Source organism: Lacerta agilis, chromosome 2 (genome assembly GCF_009819535.1).
Source record: "Lacerta agilis isolate rLacAgi1 chromosome 2, rLacAgi1.pri, whole genome shotgun sequence".
Lineage (NCBI taxonomy): Eukaryota > Metazoa > Chordata > Lepidosauria > Squamata > Lacertidae > Lacerta > Lacerta agilis.
Window position 1 is genome coordinate 56,920,962 of NC_046313.1, and position 17,196 is coordinate 56,938,157.

Sequence of the window (17,196 nt, forward strand, 5' to 3'; positions counted from 1 at the left end):
AGGGAGCCTTTTCGTACGGAGGTGCCCCCTTAGGGCGAAGAGTAGGGGAACTATTAAGAACCTGGCCCGGTACAACAGAGGGCATACTCCATGCAGACAATACCGACACCCCCAGAACAGTAATGGGCATTTCCCGCTTAGAAGGAGCCGCCGTAACCTCCCCCACCATAACCGCCTCTGTATGGTCCACTGTTACTGCGGGGGCCCCAGCCGCCGCCGCCCCTCCGCCCCCCGCGCCGCCGCTCTTCATGGGGCCGTAGGAGGACTGGTGCTGGCTGTAGCTGCCGAAGCCGCCGTACCCGTTGCCGTAATCGCCGCCGCCGGCTCCTCCACCGTATGAGCCGCCTCCGTAGGATCCGTAGCCCCCGCCGCCTCCTCCTCCGCCGTAGCCACCATAACTGTTATAGCCGCCGCCGCCGCCGCCTCCTTTGGAGAGCCCGTTGTGGTCCCGGTTGCCTCCGCCTCCCCTTCCTCGCCCCCGTCCGCCCCACCGCTCGACCTGGAGGAGCCCCCGCCGCCGCCGCCCTGGATGTCTTCCTTAGGCACGGCCTTCTTGACCTCCACGCGGTGGCCCTGGATGGGGTGGAACTTGACCACGGCGGCCTTGTCGGCGGCGTCGTGGTTCTGGAAGTAGACGAAGCCGAAGCCGCGCTTCTTGCCGCTCTGCTTGTTGGAGATGATCTCGGCTTTCTCCACGGGGCCGAACTGGCTGAAGTGTTCCACCAGGTCGTTCTCGCCCAGGTCCCCCTTGAGGCCTCCGACGAAGAGCTTCTTCACCTTCGCGTGCGCCCCCGGCCGGGCCGAGTCCTCGCGGGAGACGGCCCGCTTCAGTTCCACGGCGTTGCCGTCCACCGCGTGCGGAGAAGCTGCCATGGCGGCGTCGGCCTCCTCGACCGCCGAGTACGTGACGAAGCCGAAGCATCGGGAGCGCTTGGTCTGCGGGTTCAGCACCACCACGCAGTCAGTCAGGGTCCCGTAGGCCGCGAAGTGCTCCCGCAGCCCGGCCTCCGTCGTCTGCACGTTCAGCCCGCCAATGAACAGCTTACACAGCTGGGAGTTCTCCATGCCGGAGCCGCGGCCCGCCACACGCCGCCTACTCGCCGCTGCCGCCGGTAGGGGGCAGCTGCAGCCTACCAGTACACCGGCGGGTGCGCTACGAGGTCGGTTCGGAGGGCCACCCGAAGGCCTAGGCTGCCACCGGTAGAGAACGGGGAAAAAAGGGGGTGGGGAAAAGGAAAATGCACAAAATGGCGGCTTCCACTCCTCCTTAGGCGCGCTCGCAGCCGGCGACTAGGGCCCACACACAAAGGAAACGGCGGGTGGCCACGCCCACCTTGGAAGCGCGAAGCACGCCCCCCCCCTCCGTTTCCCCTTGTGCCAAATGAGGCAAAGAGGAACCGTCGCTGTCTTTTGCGTCACTTTGTTGAATGACAGCTCTGATAACCAATCGGGAAGGGTTCTTTTTTTTTTTTTACCACCACAAGGTTTTGCCGGGGAGCGGGGAGCTTTTTAAAAGTAAGCTGCTGAAAAGGCCCGTGAGTGACGTCCCAAAGCACCTATCGCGTTCCGATCTTAAGACGGCCTCGTGCCGAAGGGGAAACAGGGAAGAGAGAGAAGCTGCGCGCTAATACGGCAGCGTTCAAAGCCAACAGCCAATGGGCATTCCCGCTTGCTGGCGCGCGCTCTTTCCCTCTGGGGCCCCTGCCATCCGGGGCTTGGACGGGGGCGGGTAGAGAGCGCAGAACTCGTTTTAAAAGCCGAGTGCAACTGACGACACCTCGTCAGAGGCGAGGTTTTAACGGTGCCGTTGAAGCGAATGCACCGGGTCCCGAATAATAGCTTCCTCCACCACACGCATCCACAGAGGGAGGCACAAAGGTCCTGCCGGGTACAGGTTTCCACGTGGAAATCTGTACACCATCTTTTTACTGCGTTTCTGACGGCGCTTCTGCTGGCTCTATTTCTACGCGTGTCCTCATCACACGTACACACACCGCGTGTGCAGTGCAAACATGTTTTGGCTGAAGCTTAAGATCATAAAGAAGAGCCTGCTAGGTCAGCCCCACCCAGGCCAGCAAACACTTCTCAACAGTGGCTGAACCAGTTGCCCGTGGGAAACCTGCAGTAAGCAGGATTGAGCACAAGAGCACTCGCCCCTCATTACCAGCAACAGAAGCATTACTGCCAACCGTCATGGAGACAAGAGCATAGGCACAGTAGCTGGTCACCATGGATAGCCTTTTTAAATATTTATTGAATTTTATAACAATGATACAAATCTCATTGATTGTGTTATTTACAGTTATTCTCCCCTCCCCTCCTCTGGACTTGCCTCAACTGCTGAGTTATTTAGTTTTATTTATCTTAGACTGCTTTTCCTACACAAAAATAAAATCCCTTATTCTCTAAAATATCTAGTTACAGGTAGGTAGCCATGTTGGTCTGCCATAGTCAAAACAAAATAAAAAATAAAAAAAATCCTTCCAGAAGCACCTTAGAGACCAACTAAGTTTGTTCTGGGTATGAGCTTTACTGGAAGGATTTTTTATTTTTTTATTTTGTTCTAAAATATCTGTTACTCAAATAAAGTTGTGAAAGTTTATTCAAATCCTGCAAGTGAATCCAGTCCATTCTGTTGTTTCTGCAAATAAACTGTAAATGGTTCCCAGACTCTTGAAGTCCTTTTTGTCCACCTCTCGTAGTTTGTCTGTTAGCTTAGCCAATTCATAGTTCATCAGCTTTTCTTGCCATTGTTCCTTTGATGGGTATTTCTTCCGTCTTCCAGTAGCCTATTGTGCAATCAAGATTCTTGCCGCTGTTGTAGCATACATAAATAATGTCCATTTTTCTTTTGGTAACTCTTGATTTGAGATACCTAACAAAAAGGCTTCAGGGTGTTTAACAAAATTCATTTTAAACATTTTTTTCAATTCGTTGTATATCATTTCCCAATATTTTTAATGCATTTGCATTCCCACCACATATGATAAAATGTTCCTTCCTTTTCCTTACATCTCCAACATCTGTTATTTTGTTTTCTAAGCATCTTTGCCATTTTCACTGGTGTAATATACCATCTATACATCATTCTAATCCCCTATTAAAGCCATTCAAGTTGATGGTCACCACTGCCTCCAACCCCTCCCTAGGAAATAAGAGAAGGAAGGCTGCCTTTGTACCGGAGCATCTTAATATAACGCCTAAAGTTAGATGTGTTCAATCTGCCAGATAACTGCAAAGTGCACAAACACAGCAGTAGGATTAAAACCTATGCGACTGCTCTGGGGATTTCAGAGCATTGAGGATGACAAAAAGCCTGCCTGGGTTTCAGTAAAATTTATGTAGACCCAAAGCATCCCTTTACACTGTATTACACCTTGCTGTTTAAAAGGATCCTGGGATGGCATGGATTGATTGACTGGTTGCTTACATCCTCCCAACCAATTCCATCCCTTTGAATCTAGGGCTGAAAGGAAGCCAGCAGCAGTCTTATTTGGTTCCCAGCAGCTTAACTCCCAGTTACAGCTGTTGCAACAGCGAAGCTTGTGCAAAGCTCTCTGCAGTCAACATTCCATGGTAGCATGATAAGAGTGTTCATTTGCAGCCCTCAGCTGCTTTGGGGTGGATCTGGAGTGTATTTTTAAAAACCTGTCACCTCCCCCATGCCCTGGAATCCCCCACTCTACAGGAATGCAAGGAGAACCTGTCCTCATTTAGTTGCCCAGTGGATCACTAAACACATCCCACTGTATGACAGGTAATGTTTCAGCTCTTTGTTCAAAATGATAAAAAAAATAGCCTGTGACAATATAATGCTAATGACTGGAAAAATTAGCATCATCAGCAAACTTGGCCACCTCACTGCTGCTCACTGTACCCCTAGATCGTTTATGAACAAGTTAAAAAGTACAGGTCTCAATACCGATCATTGAGGGACTCCACTTTTTACTCTCCATTCAGAGAACTATCCATTTATTCCTATTCTTGCATCCTAACCAATTCCTGATCCACAAAAGGACCACTCTTATTCCTTGACTGCTAAACTTACCTTAGGAGTCTTTGGTGAGTCTTCTACAGTTTGGCACCTTGTGGAAACACCACATCCTGTAAATGCACAAATATTTGAAAAACATTTTTCATAAGTTTGTTATAAGAAAATTTTCAGAAGTATTATGGTACTTTGACGTTCATCTCTCACTGATTTACTGGTTAGCCATCATAGATCTCATGAAAATATCTTCCTGACTGAGGTTTAGAGTTTGTAAGTTTGAACCATTGCATTATTTTGCCACCTGATTCTATATATATGTATGTATGTACCGGTATGTATATTACATACACACACCCACACACCCCTTTAATTGCTGTGGGTTTGGGGGTGGGGGAAAGAAACATTTAATAAATGTACGTAGGTTTGTACTGTACTTTTTAACTTGTTAAATCCACAATTAGTAGTTTGAATGACTACAGACCAGTTGCACTGACTCCGATCATTATGAAGTGTTTTGAGAAACTGGTACGCAGTCACATTATTTCCTGTCTTCCATTGACTTTCGACAACTACCAGTTTGCATACAGGGCAAATAGATCCACGGAAGATGCTATCACTACCACTCTCCATGTTGCTCTGTCCCATCTGGAGCAGCCGGGGAGTTATGCGAGGCTGCTGTTCGTGGATTTTAGCTCTGCTTTTAACACTATCCTCCCCCATAGACTGATGTCCAAGCTAGAGGCGACTGAACTTTCTAACTCCATTTGTCTCTGGGTTTTGAACTTTTTGTCAGATCATTCTCAAAGGGTTAGAGTAGGGTCATATATGTCCACAGCCCTTAGCCTTAACACTGGCTCACCACAACACTGTGTGCTGAGTCTCCTACTCTACACCCTCTATACATATGACTGCACAGCCATCTATTCCAGCAACAAAATCATCAAGTTTCCTGATGACACTACGATGGTGGGGCTCATCTCAGGAGGGAATGAATCAGCCTATTGGGATGAGGTGGAGCAGCTCTGTGTTTGGTGTAAATAAAATAATCTGGCTCCAAATACTGCAAAGACCAAGGACCGGGTAGTGAACTACGGGGGGGGGGGGGTGTGTGTGGATATTCAGCCCCTGTATATCTGCATGGAGAGGGTGGCTGAATTCAAGTTTTGGGGAGTAACTATCAAACAGGGTATAACTTGGAGTACATATACCACTGCTCTAGTAAGAAAGCCCAGCAGAGAACTTATTTTCTCAGAATTTTTTTAAAAAACAATCTAGGTGAGAAACTGCTGGTGTCCTTTTACCGTAGCTGCATAGAGAGCATTCTTACTTATTATATTTGTGCTTGGATTTCCATGTGTAAGTCATAAACAAAGCCCAAGATATTATCGGTCATTCCCTCCCATCTTTGGAGGAACTATAAAGTTCCCGTTGCCTTAAAAAAGTTAAAATATTTTACAAGATCCATCTCATCCTGGATATAGTTTTTTTGCACCACTGCCTTCAGGCAAGAGATATAGAACATCAAATCAAGAACAAATAGATTAAAAAAACAGTTTCTATCCAAAAGCTATAACCATCTTAAATGCTGTAACTAGATAATATGACCTTGGAGAGTTTTGATGGGTATGTATGTATATGTATGTGCAGCTGAAACTGTTCCCTCCCCCTAAGTTGTTTGTATGGGTTGGCATCTAATTTCATTGTACTTGTACAATGACAATGAAGAAATCTTATCTTATCTTATCTTAATTGTACTACCATCTTCTTCTTTTTTAAGAGCCTGTTTTTAAAAAAGCATCACAAATACCATTTTGCAGCCACATGGTGGCAGAGCAGTATAAAAGATCAGTATGCATTCATGAAGATGGATCAAAGATGTAACCAGCCTTAGTAGTAGAACTGGAATTTAATTCCTGCTTGTGCTGTGGGTATGTCAGAAACAATTTCCAACAGTATTTTATGTCACACACATAAATGATTGCAACACAACCTCTGCACTGCAACACAACTGGAATCCACCATACAATCCGGTACAGTACTATATTCCCAGCAATACCAGTGTTTTTGCACAGTCTCCAATGAGGCATTTGTGTGACAATATTTCTTAAAAGAAATGGCTGTAAACTGCATGGGTAAGTCGCTTGGAGACTATAGGCAACTATCGCTGAATTACAACTTATTACTAAACTGAAAACTATGGAGAGACCTGGTCGGAATAGAAATATTGGATTCTTGTCTCATTACACATGCTAAAGCTATTTTTTGGTCAATCTGCATACTATCCCTTGTTTTTTTCCTGTAGGACTAATTGCAGTTGTTAACAGTTGTTAACAGTCAACAGGTTTACCATACCCATTGAGCCAATCATCCATCTCCTACTACCTTCTGAGAAATACCCCACTCCACCCTCCCACTATATATAAAGGTCTGGTGACTTCTGCTTCAATGTACCGTATCTAAAGTAGTGTGCATACACACAAAAGCTTATACCAGGACAAACTTAGTTGGTCTATAAGGTGCCTCTGGACAATTTATTTTTATTTTTATTTTGACCTCAGATTCTGATTGGTCAATTCAGGATGGCAAAGTTTCTGTATCACTAGGATTTCCTGCCCGTTTCCCAAATGTCCTGGGGCAGGCACAAGGAAGTACTAGAAAAATGCAGGTACAAAACAGTGCATTATAAATACTTCAAAAATGCAGTATCTTCATATTCCTGATAAATGTGCATTTATTTTACCAAAAACAATAAACCCCCATAGTGATTTAATGGAATCTCAAACCAGTGTGTGTGTGTGTGTGTGTGTGTGTGTGTGTGATGTTGCAGGGGATACCTCAAGGGACTAGGGTCACAGCTATAGGAGATAAGCCTTATCCAACGTACTCACCGACACAGGCAGGGTTTCGGATGCAGCACAGTCCAAACAAACCGAGGTTAATCTAAGTCCATACATGAGCCAGAGACAGATATAGGCAACACTCCAAGATCAATATCACAGGGAGTTCAGGCAAGGTACACCAAAAGAAAGGCAACTAAGAACCAAATATCGTATGTTGCTTTCAAGACTCAAGAATGAGTTCTTACATACTCTGACCTCCTAAACCACACCCTAAGCACACTGAAGGCACATCAGAGGTTGCTTACTCATGAACAGGCCCCACCTCATCCTCACTCACAATTAGACTGACAACTCTGGGTTTGGATCCAAAGCATTTGGTGCCAGCCACCTTCCATCTGACAACTCCAGGAGTTCTTCATCAGGTTTCAACCCAGAGGACTCCTCAAGGGGATCTTCAACACTGGGTTATGGGAGAGGGTTGCCTGCTCTTCAAGGTCCTTGACCTGTGATATATCTGGTTATCCTCTGAGGACTCAGTGTCTGGTACCAGGTCAGGGCTAGGCATGACAATGAGCATGTTGGCCCATATAGTCTGCCCTCAACCTTCATAAGCATTTAGTCAATGAGCTGTAATGAGTTGTTTGGATAGTCTTTAAACTCCTTTGAAGAAAAGGCACAAATTGTTGTTGTTTTTGCTGCTGCTGCGTTCTTCAGGCAATTATCTCAAACAGAAAATAAATTCATCTTAATCTGAGGTGTAAAAATCATATAATGTAGAAGTCAGTCAGATCTGCATTGTTGCACCATGAGGCAAGAACAGAGTCGGCCCCTACCATTTGGTCAAGTGAGGCAGTCTGCTTCTGGCTGCAGATGCAGGGGGGCAGCAGGAACTCCTACAGCCCCTCCCCCAGCCATTCCCCGCTGTTGAAGATCAGAGCCTGTCAGACATCCCCTAACTAGACTGCTGCCCTCAGGTGCACTTGAGGATAAAGTCCTGTTGTTAGTGGTGAAGTAATATTCCACTGCCCATCCAGTCAGTTTCTGTACATGAAATGATGAGTGACATTTTGTCAGACAGTAAAGTGCTGTATCTTGTTCTGGGCCTGGCTACTAATGTTGACAGAACTATGGGCAGGGCCTCTCCCACAGATCTTGTCAGAAGATGGAAGGTGATAGGAAAGCTGGTCCTTCAGTCACTTGGGCCGTAAGCCATATAGGACACATGCCCCATCCTACACTGCAAACAGTGGCTAAGGGTTCGTGCCTACCTTGATTATCTACGCTTTGCTTCTTTCCCCACACTACCACCTCCACTGCCACTTCCCAGGAAATGGGAGCCCAGAGGAAGCAGTAGCAGATACTGAGCTCTGTGTACCTTCTCTTCCTCTCAGAGCTACAGAAGACTAAGATCTAGGGGATGCACCTACAGTGTAATTCAGAAACATCTCTACCAATGACACAGGCCAATTCAAGGCATTTTGCTGCCTGAGATGGAACAGTAAAAGAACCCCAGGCAAAGTACATAGCACACAAAGACTGAGGATGATTGGCCTTTCTGTTTTTCTGGGAAATAGTAGGCAGAGGTAACCCTAAGGTACCTCTCATTTAGCAACTGTCTATGCTGAGAGGAGGGTGTCTGGGAAATGACACTAAATGAGGCCTGATCTTAACCAGACCAGAGTCTAAGTGCTAGATAACCATCAATTGTTTTAATGGTGACTGGTATGAATAAACTGAACATTAGATAAAAAGAGTCAAGAATAGATTTCTGTTGACAGAATAAATCTCTAGCTGGCCCCCTGAATGTTATTGGAGATAATGGTGTGTTTTCTGTCCTCTAGAACCAAGTTATTGAATGGGAGGATCAGAGTAAAGGAAGAATACCCACACACTTTAGCTAAAATTTCCAACTAAGAAGTTTGGTGCTGAAGAGAAGCCGTACTGTATGGTTCAAGTCTAATTAAGTTTTATATTGTTACTGCCTTGAATCTGGGCATTCCATTATCAGTTGTTACATGAAGAGGAAATAGAAAATCAGCACCATACTGCTGATGTTTCCTGCATTATAAAAGACAAATTCACCTTTGCTATACTGTCTTTGGGTCTAACACTTGGCATGGATTCTATTTAGCAAGACTTTATCTGCAATACGTATGCTCTTAATTCTTTTTTATCAGATTATAGTGATTATAAAGTTAGCTCCCTAATGAAGCATGGCCATGGCCTTTTAGCAATCTATCTGTGTTTACCCAGTGCTAAAGGCTCGTTGGATGTCACTTTTACTCAGCAATTAAAAGTGGCACGGATATTCAAATAACCCAAACATAATTCTGCTATTCATTAACCTTTTTTGCAAACAGAATTAATATGGGGGGGAGTTATTTTAGTGCTATTTTTGTTAGTACTGTAGTCCCATAAATGCTAAGAATTGCATATCAAGATTAATTACTTATATAAACAACCACAAAGTGCTGGTCTAACTATATTGACTGGTAGCCAAGTTACTCCTTCAGAAAACTGAATATAGGTGACAACCATCATTGATCAGCAAATATTCACAGGGCAATAAGAATGTAAGAAAGAGCCCTTCTGGACCAACCCAACGACCCATCTAGCATAACATCCTGTTTTCACAGTGCCCTGATCAAGGATGCAGCCCAACAGCAGCACTACCACCTACAAAATCTGGTGATCTTTATATACCAGTATATAAATTATTCCCCAGATGCAGTTTTTGGTTGCAGGTAAGTTCCAAAGTTGAAGGCTACTTCCCCCAATGCCATATTCATTCTTAAATAAAGAATGTGATGCTGCTGAATATAAGAGGCAGGGATAAAACATTTAATCCCATCTCTGTAGACTATGCAATGTAGAAGTCCACTCATGTACCCTTGCCCCAACCCTTCCTAGCTTTTCAGTACCATCTGTACCCTATGGTTGGAGAGGAAGTGATAAGTACCTCACACATATCTAAAGGGGGAAAGGACACAACTATGCTTCCTTTCATTATGTCCATGATGAGAGGTACACATTAAAATATTTTAACATTGTATAGCAGCACCCCCTACTCACAGGGCCATTAGGTGTGGTAAACATAAAATAAATGAGGAATCCTGTTTTGGTGTCAGTCTTTTTGATATGTAATATGCGTAATACATATGTGTAATAAATATGACTAGCTTCCTATTTCAAACAGTACAATTTTAATAACATCAATGAGATCTAATATCACAACTAATGCAATAACAGCTGTGAAATCTCAGCCTGGCCATGAACTCAATCTACTCTTACCCCTCCCCCATACCTTCAATACCCAAATAGTGATATTTACTGACATTACAGGGTTGCTGTAGAATTGCCGAGATTTGTTTGTGAAGCAATTTTGCTATATATGTCCTAAGTTTTATTAGCCTGTCTCTTGAATATTAGTGTCTGTGATTCTAGACAGAGAAACAGTCACTGCGTATATACCACACTGCTCAGAAACCAGTGGCAAAAATCCCAGTTAATTTGAACGGCTTACACATAACAATAAAAAGCTTACAGTGGAAAAGCAACCATGGTTTTAATTGTGCACCGCCAATGTCTCAGAAGAATAAAAGCCCAATCTCTCATCAGCACAGTATATTGTATATTCCCCATATTTTAACACTGCCGCATTTTACAATGGACCAATAAGCCCAATGTAAATATTTACACATGTGAAATCCAGCATGGGGTTGTTTTTTTTTTAAGTAAGCAAACGTTCTGTGGAATAGATAACCCTCAAATCAGGTTGCAAGATAATGCCTGGAAAAAACATTACAGTAATAGAAAAAGTGGTCCCCATGACTACTGGCCTCTCCTACTCGCTGCCTCCTTATTGGTTTCTCTCTAGAGCTTGCCTTACTTTTTAGTTTCTCTCTCAGAGCAGTGGCTCTTGACTGTGGTGATTTCAGTTCTCGGAAGGAAAAGCTCAGAGCATCAGTTTGCTTCAGAAGACCGTGAACCAAAGGGGCTTTGCCTCTGGTTGTAGTTAAAAGGGTCAAAATACCTCTGATTCCTTTCCAGGCAAAATGTAAGTCGGCTGATTTTGTCAATATTTAATATGAAAAGGGAAAGAAGACTGGTCAAAGCAAGGGAGAGGAAGTGTTGTGTGGATTTTCCAAAAGGTAAGAGGTTGGGGCATTCATAAGACTTTGTTATTTTTTTTCTCTTTTACTTGCCTTGTGGACCCTAGCCAGGATCCAACCCCCCTGTGCTTGAGTGGCTGCTGCTGGGAAGGCGAGGTCAAAATGCCCCGATACACCAGTGGGGTTTTATGTTCAGCACCATTTTGGATCCTTGTAATTGATCCCAGTCTTATACAGATGTGTAGTTTGAAGTATCTTGCCTCCCCCCTCCGATGTCTAGAATTTAAGATTTCATATTATTTCATTTGAAATCTTACATTGGTCATTTTGGGGAGGTGATATCTGATCCTAAATAATTATGAGTTCAACTTTAGAAAGCAACTGTGCATGAGAATGAAAATGAATTAATTGGCCAAATGTTATGTTCATGTGATGTAATAACTGTATTTTAACAGCTGCTTGAATTAAAGCTTAGGTGGCAAATAACTTTTTGTCTATCAAAATAAAAAAATATTCTCCATGTGAATCTTTATGGAAAGGAATCATTCATTAATGCTATATTTATGAGGAATACTCTTGAGTATTCAACATACAGAATACTTCACAGTAGACACCGAAGTACAGTATGTAATCATCCTTGGTATGAACATAGAATAGTTGTTGGTTTCTATCATCAGTTTTCATAAAACTAAAATGGAAATAATAATACTGGTTGCATAATGCATTGTGTGAAGAGAGACGATGTTCCTCACCTTTGATTAGAGATTGCAAAAGGGTTTCTCTCCTCCCTACATTGCTTGGATCAGGTATCTTCAATCTTTTCAGTCCCAGGAGCCACTTCTAACCCAAACATGCATCTGGGGACCTGTTTCTTAATCTTTTATTATATAGTAATAGTGGTAGTGATTCTGTTGCAACCATTCTTGGATCAGGCTGCAACCCCCTAGTAGGTCTTGACTCACAGTTGAAGACCCTTTGCACATCCATGATACAGTTTTGCACCTTAGTTTTCAGCACACAGGTCGTCAGAAAATTCTGCTGCTTTTGGTTTTTCACTCTCAGTGCCGCCTTCTACTGAGTTCTGTGGTTCCGGGACTGCATACTCATGAAACTGCCTATTCCCAAGGAATCTTGGTAAAGTTCCATTATAGCATTACTTTGAAGTAAATAAATAGTTTCAGTATTGTAGCTCCTGGCCACACTCCTACAATGTGGGTTAGGCACATATAAGGTGCAATATTCCACCTCTCTCCATCACACACACACACACACACACACACACACACACAGTCTCTCACTAACACATACATTTTTATTTTTCAGAGTTCCTATTATATATCAAAAAGTAATGAAATGATATATATGCAAGGTAAAAAATATATAAGAAAGGCAGAAGCCAGAAATAGAGCATGTAAAAATAAATTTCAAAAATTAAATTAACAACAACCAATATGATGGAAGCAGCATTGTAGAGGAATTTTAACTGCAGGACTTCTGGCATAATTAATACAAGTAATTAAGGAAAACCAGATGTCACAATTTTATTATTGAGGAAGTATTTCTATTTCCATTTTGTTAAGTTTGCTGGGCTTTGTAGATGCCTCTCCCCAACAAAAGTCGCTGTCTGTTTAATATGTGGATTTTCTTGCATGTCATAAATTTGAATGTGCTTGGTAATACTGAAACTCAGGTACAAAATACCAGCTAAAAACACAGACTGGCCTTCCCCCCCCTTCTTAATTTAGATTTAAGCTGGTTTGAATGAAAATGCATCAAAAAGCAGTATTTCATAAGAAACAACATGATATATAGGGATTGTAGCTAATATCGTGTGTATGCCACTTCCCAAGCTAGTAGCGGATTGCAAGCTAGCACACTGGATGCAGAGTAAACAGGACTGTGTACACAGCCTCAGCTAAAAACAAAGCACCCACCTGCAGAAAATCTTTGGTTTAACACCTGACAGGTGATAACTTGGTTTACAATACAGCAGCTGCACCTCTGCATTCACGCAGTGGAGGAGATCCTGGTTTTATCCCTTCCCTTTTAATCTCCTGACTATCCACGGTTTATGTGTTAACAAGTGTTATCCACCTTTTAAGAGTTCTTTTGTGTCATATATTCCAACCCTAAAGTCAAAGATTATTGCACTCCAGCTCTGGCTAATTGCGATCACCCACACTTTCAAAAGAAAAGTGCTATGAAGAAAAATCCTAGAAGCAGTACAGCCTTTAAAAAATACTGAGGCAATTCAAAGGCCCACATCTGACTAAATGGAATTTACTCCATGAATGCTTATGTGACCATGAAAAAACATTACAGATAAGAATGACTGTCTGTTTAATTTGTGTTTCCTCTTAAATTTATATAGCTTGCAGCTTCCTCATCTTGCCTCTTCCTTGTAACAGCAGGATACTCATCGACAGAGGCAAAGACTCATTGATTCTGGCTTACATTTCAGTGTCACTTCATTAATGGACCACGGTGAGTCATATTTTGGCAATTCAGAGGGAATGCCTGCGTATCAAGGCTCTGGAGACTCTGAAAAGTTTTGCTTTAACAGTGAAAGATGGGCAAATGAGAATTTATTGGGCTGCATTCCTCCTTAGGTTTGGTAGCACAACCTCACATTGTCAAGAAATGTGCTGAAGCCTAAATCCAAAACAATGAGCCAACACACTGAGCTGAGTTTTTGCCTGAATATATGTGGGGCTTCTGGAGGAAGAGGAGAAATCTCTAGACCACACTTTCCCCAGATATTTTCCTGGACTAGCCAGGTGTTATCTGCCTACATATTGCACTTGCAGGCCTCCAACATCCTCTCTACTTAAATCCTGACCCCTAAACTCAACTTTAAAAGTGATAATTTGATAGGTTTCTTTATGTGTCCATACTAACTACCTGGACTCCTGGAGAAACACTCTCTCCGATGCATCTCTCATCCCTGATCTGGTAAGGCCAGCTTTAATTGATAAAGTATTGTTGTATTGATATGGCTTGATATTGAATTTTGGTTTTAATGCTTTTATTGAATCTTATGGTTTAAATGTGCATGTCATAAACCACCCTGAGATCTTAATTGACAAAGGGCTGTTAGTAGGTAAATAATGCCAGTGAACTCACCAGCCACATTAAGCATCACATCATTCATCTACAGGGCCTTTTTAGGATTTGGCACTTAGAGGTGCAAGGCAGCACATGAATATGAAACCCCTTTGCAGAATGTCAGGGTGACATGCACTGTAAGAGACTGCATTATTTCTTTTGGATTTAAAGAACAAGAGTTAGAATTTTGCACTCTAAATGATCTGAATAGAAAAACAATTATATGGGTTAAACAAATAAGCATCAAAGATCTTCATTTGTGTACTTTATTCTGATTGGTGTGTGTGTGTGTGTGTGTGTGCGTGTGTGTGTGTAGAATACGGATATTGCTGTTGGGCACTGAGACAACAGGGAGGCAGCAGTATGGCACTGAGTTGCAATCCTAAACATACACACTAGAAAGTAGGTCACATTGATTCTTAACGCACTTGCTTCTAGTAAACATGCTTAGAATTGGACTGTTGAGATCTGCCGTTCCAGCACATATGCAGGGATGGTTATCCCTTCAATGTCAGGAACACACACACACACACACACACACACACACACACCTGTTGCCTGCACAAAGCTGTCAACAACAGTAAAGTAAATCCGGTGTGTCAGCTCACATGGAGCTCAAGTGTATGAACTGGAACTAAACACCACTTTATCTAGGGCAGGGGTCCCCAAACTAAGGCCTGGGGGCCAGATGCGGCCCATTCAGCTTCTAAATGCGGCCCGCAGACGGTCCGGGAATCAGTGTGTTTTTACATGAGTAGAATGTGTGCTTTTATTTAAAATGCATTTCTGGGTTATTTGTGGAGCATATGAATTTGTTCATTCCCCCCCCCAAAAAAATATAGTCCAGCCCCCCACAAGGTCTGAGGGACAGTGGACTGGCCCCCTGCTGAAGAAGTTTGCTGACTCCTGATCTAGGGCAACTGACAGGATGTAGGTTCAGTCTTTAAGTCTGTGGGTTTAAAGACAGCAGTGTCATTTTTCAAAATCCAGGTTTGCAGTTTGTGAGAAGAACAAGAAATTATGCCCCCAAAGGTTAATTTCAACAGTGTGTAATTGAGTGCATGCCCACTCCCAACACATTTATGTTCAAAATTCATCCAGGATCATATGTCACCAGGAAATGGTTCTCGAAGGGTTTGTTTTTCTTGAAGTACCGGTATTCCTGCTGCTGAGATGCTCCAAAATAGCAAATAAATGAAGCAAAGAACGTTGAAAAAGTGTGTGTGTGTGTGTGTGTGTGTGGTGGGGACTTTCAATCTAAATTATGTTTGTGATTTCAGGGGTGTTTCATGAAGGATAAAACAAAAACATTCAAGAGCCTGGCATGGATCCGTCTGTTGCAAACAGCAGTAAGTTGCAGCTTTCACACTTTGAATCCTGCTTGCCGTCTATTCCTGCGATCTTCTTGCTCATCACAGCTTACGCTGTAGTCATGCTGGTGGGGCTCCTTGGCAACCTTTGCCTAATTATTATCATCAGGAAACAGAAAGAAAGCCAGAATGTCACCAACATTTTGATCGCCAACCTCTCCCTATCTGACATCTTTGTTTGTGTCATGTGCATCCCTTTCACTGTTGCGTACACTTTGATGGATTACTGGGTGTTTGGAGAAGCCATGTGTAAAATATCTAATTTTGTACAAAGTATGTCTGTCACTGCCTCTACATTCTCACTTGTGTTAATTGCTGTCGAGAGGTATCAGTTAATAGTAAACCCACGAGGTTGGAAGCCTAGTATTTCACACGCATTTTGGGGAATTATCTTCATTTGGGCCTTTTCTATAATACTGTCGACTCCTTTTTTTTTATTCCACCAAGTCACCGATGACCCCTTTAGAAATCTTTCTTCCCACAGTGATATTTATATGAACAAAGTTGTCTGCATTGAGGCATGGCCATCCCTTGAGGAGAGGCGTAGCTTTACCACAACAATGTTAGTTTTCCAGTACTTCTTACCACTAGGGTTTATTTTCGTCTGTTACATGAAAATATTTGTGTGCCTTCAGAAGAGGCAGGGTAAAGTGGATAAGTTAAGGGAGAAAGAGGTTAGACTAAATGAGAGTAAAAGGATTAATATTATGTTGATTTCAATTATTGCAACCTTTGGGGCATGTTGGTTACCGCTGTACATATTTAACGTTGTGTTTGACTGGAACCATGAGGCCCTGATCAACTGCCACCATAATGTGGTCTTTACTTTGTGTCACTTGGTAGCCATGATTTCGACGTGTGTCAATCCAATCTTCTATGGATTCCTCAACAAGAATTTTCAGAAAGATTTGGCTAGTCTGCTTCACAATTTCAAATGCTGTGAATCTCAAGGGTTGTTTGAGAACAGTGCCCTTTCAACTCTGAACACTGATGTGTCAAAGGGATCCTTTAAGCTGAACAACATGCCTTCGAATATCTGAAACAGGCAACCTTTGAATCAATTACATGTCTTTGTCATGAACTACTGTATTGCCAAGTTACATGGAAGTGTGGCCTTCTGGCTCTTGTCAGCAAAGTCCTGTCCTCAAAGTGAAATCAAGAGCCTACCTGAATATTAACGTATCATTCAAATGAATAAAACAAATTGGGTTAATAATATTTATTAACACCCCCATATTTATTAAAGACCTTTCCAGTTGCATCCAATGTTGCAGTGCTAGAAAACTGGAAGTGTGGGAAGGAGAATCTGGAAAAGGAGGTACTGCTTGGATTGGAAGATGATGCAATATCCTATGTGGGTTGTACCACCTGCGTTTTCCTCATGGTTCTCCTGGTCTGCCTGAATCAGTACTTCTGACAAAGGCCCCTTTACTACCTTAACATAATACCAATAATTAGTATCTTAAGCAACTGACTCTTGTTGTCTGAACTCAAATAATCACCTTCTAAGAATTCCTTATGTGAAACCATTTCCCTTTCTTTTCCCCTACTGTGCCCCCCCCTCTGTTCTAAATCTGCTCTGGAAGGTGGAGGGAACCTAGAAGAGATTTAGGGAGTGTGTGGGGGAGGTGGGGGCAGGAATCCCAATGCACAACAGACACCATTCTGCTCACAGAAAACTACTATGTTGAATACAACCCATCTTGTCCACTGATGCACTAGGTAACCTGTCATTCTGACAGGTGCTGGATTGTATCAAACTCAATAATTGGGTATGC

The 17,196-nt window shown here is 43.0% G+C and overlaps 2 protein-coding genes across 2 annotated transcripts; one reads left to right on the forward strand and one right to left on the reverse strand.

Annotated features, from left to right (window-relative positions):
* On the reverse strand, nucleotides 1–1,373 carry HNRNPA0 (heterogeneous nuclear ribonucleoprotein A0). The gene is given in 3 exon segments (XM_033140162.1): nucleotides 1–221; nucleotides 224–487; nucleotides 490–1,373. Coding segments are annotated over 3 exon segments (924 nt in total). The 5' UTR covers nucleotides 1,066–1,373; the 3' UTR covers nucleotides 1–137.
* Nucleotides 1,374–10,640: 9,267 nt separating this feature from the next.
* On the forward strand, nucleotides 10,641–16,636 carry LOC117041403 (neuropeptide Y receptor type 6-like). Its single transcript, XM_033140163.1, has 3 exons — nucleotides 10,641–10,982; nucleotides 13,315–13,427; nucleotides 15,329–16,636. Exon 3 carries the CDS (start codon nucleotides 15,373–15,375, stop codon nucleotides 16,456–16,458), a length of 1,086 nt encoding a protein of 361 aa, XP_032996054.1. The 5' UTR covers nucleotides 10,641–10,982; nucleotides 13,315–13,427; nucleotides 15,329–15,372; the 3' UTR covers nucleotides 16,459–16,636.
* The last annotated feature ends 560 nt before the right edge of the window (nucleotides 16,637–17,196 follow it).

What these genes read in the sequence shown, in the direction of transcription:
- LOC117041403 (XM_033140163.1), top strand. Translation starts at nt 15,373, where the DNA reads ATGGATCCGTCTGTTGCAAACAGCAGTAAGTTGCAGCTTTCACACTTT.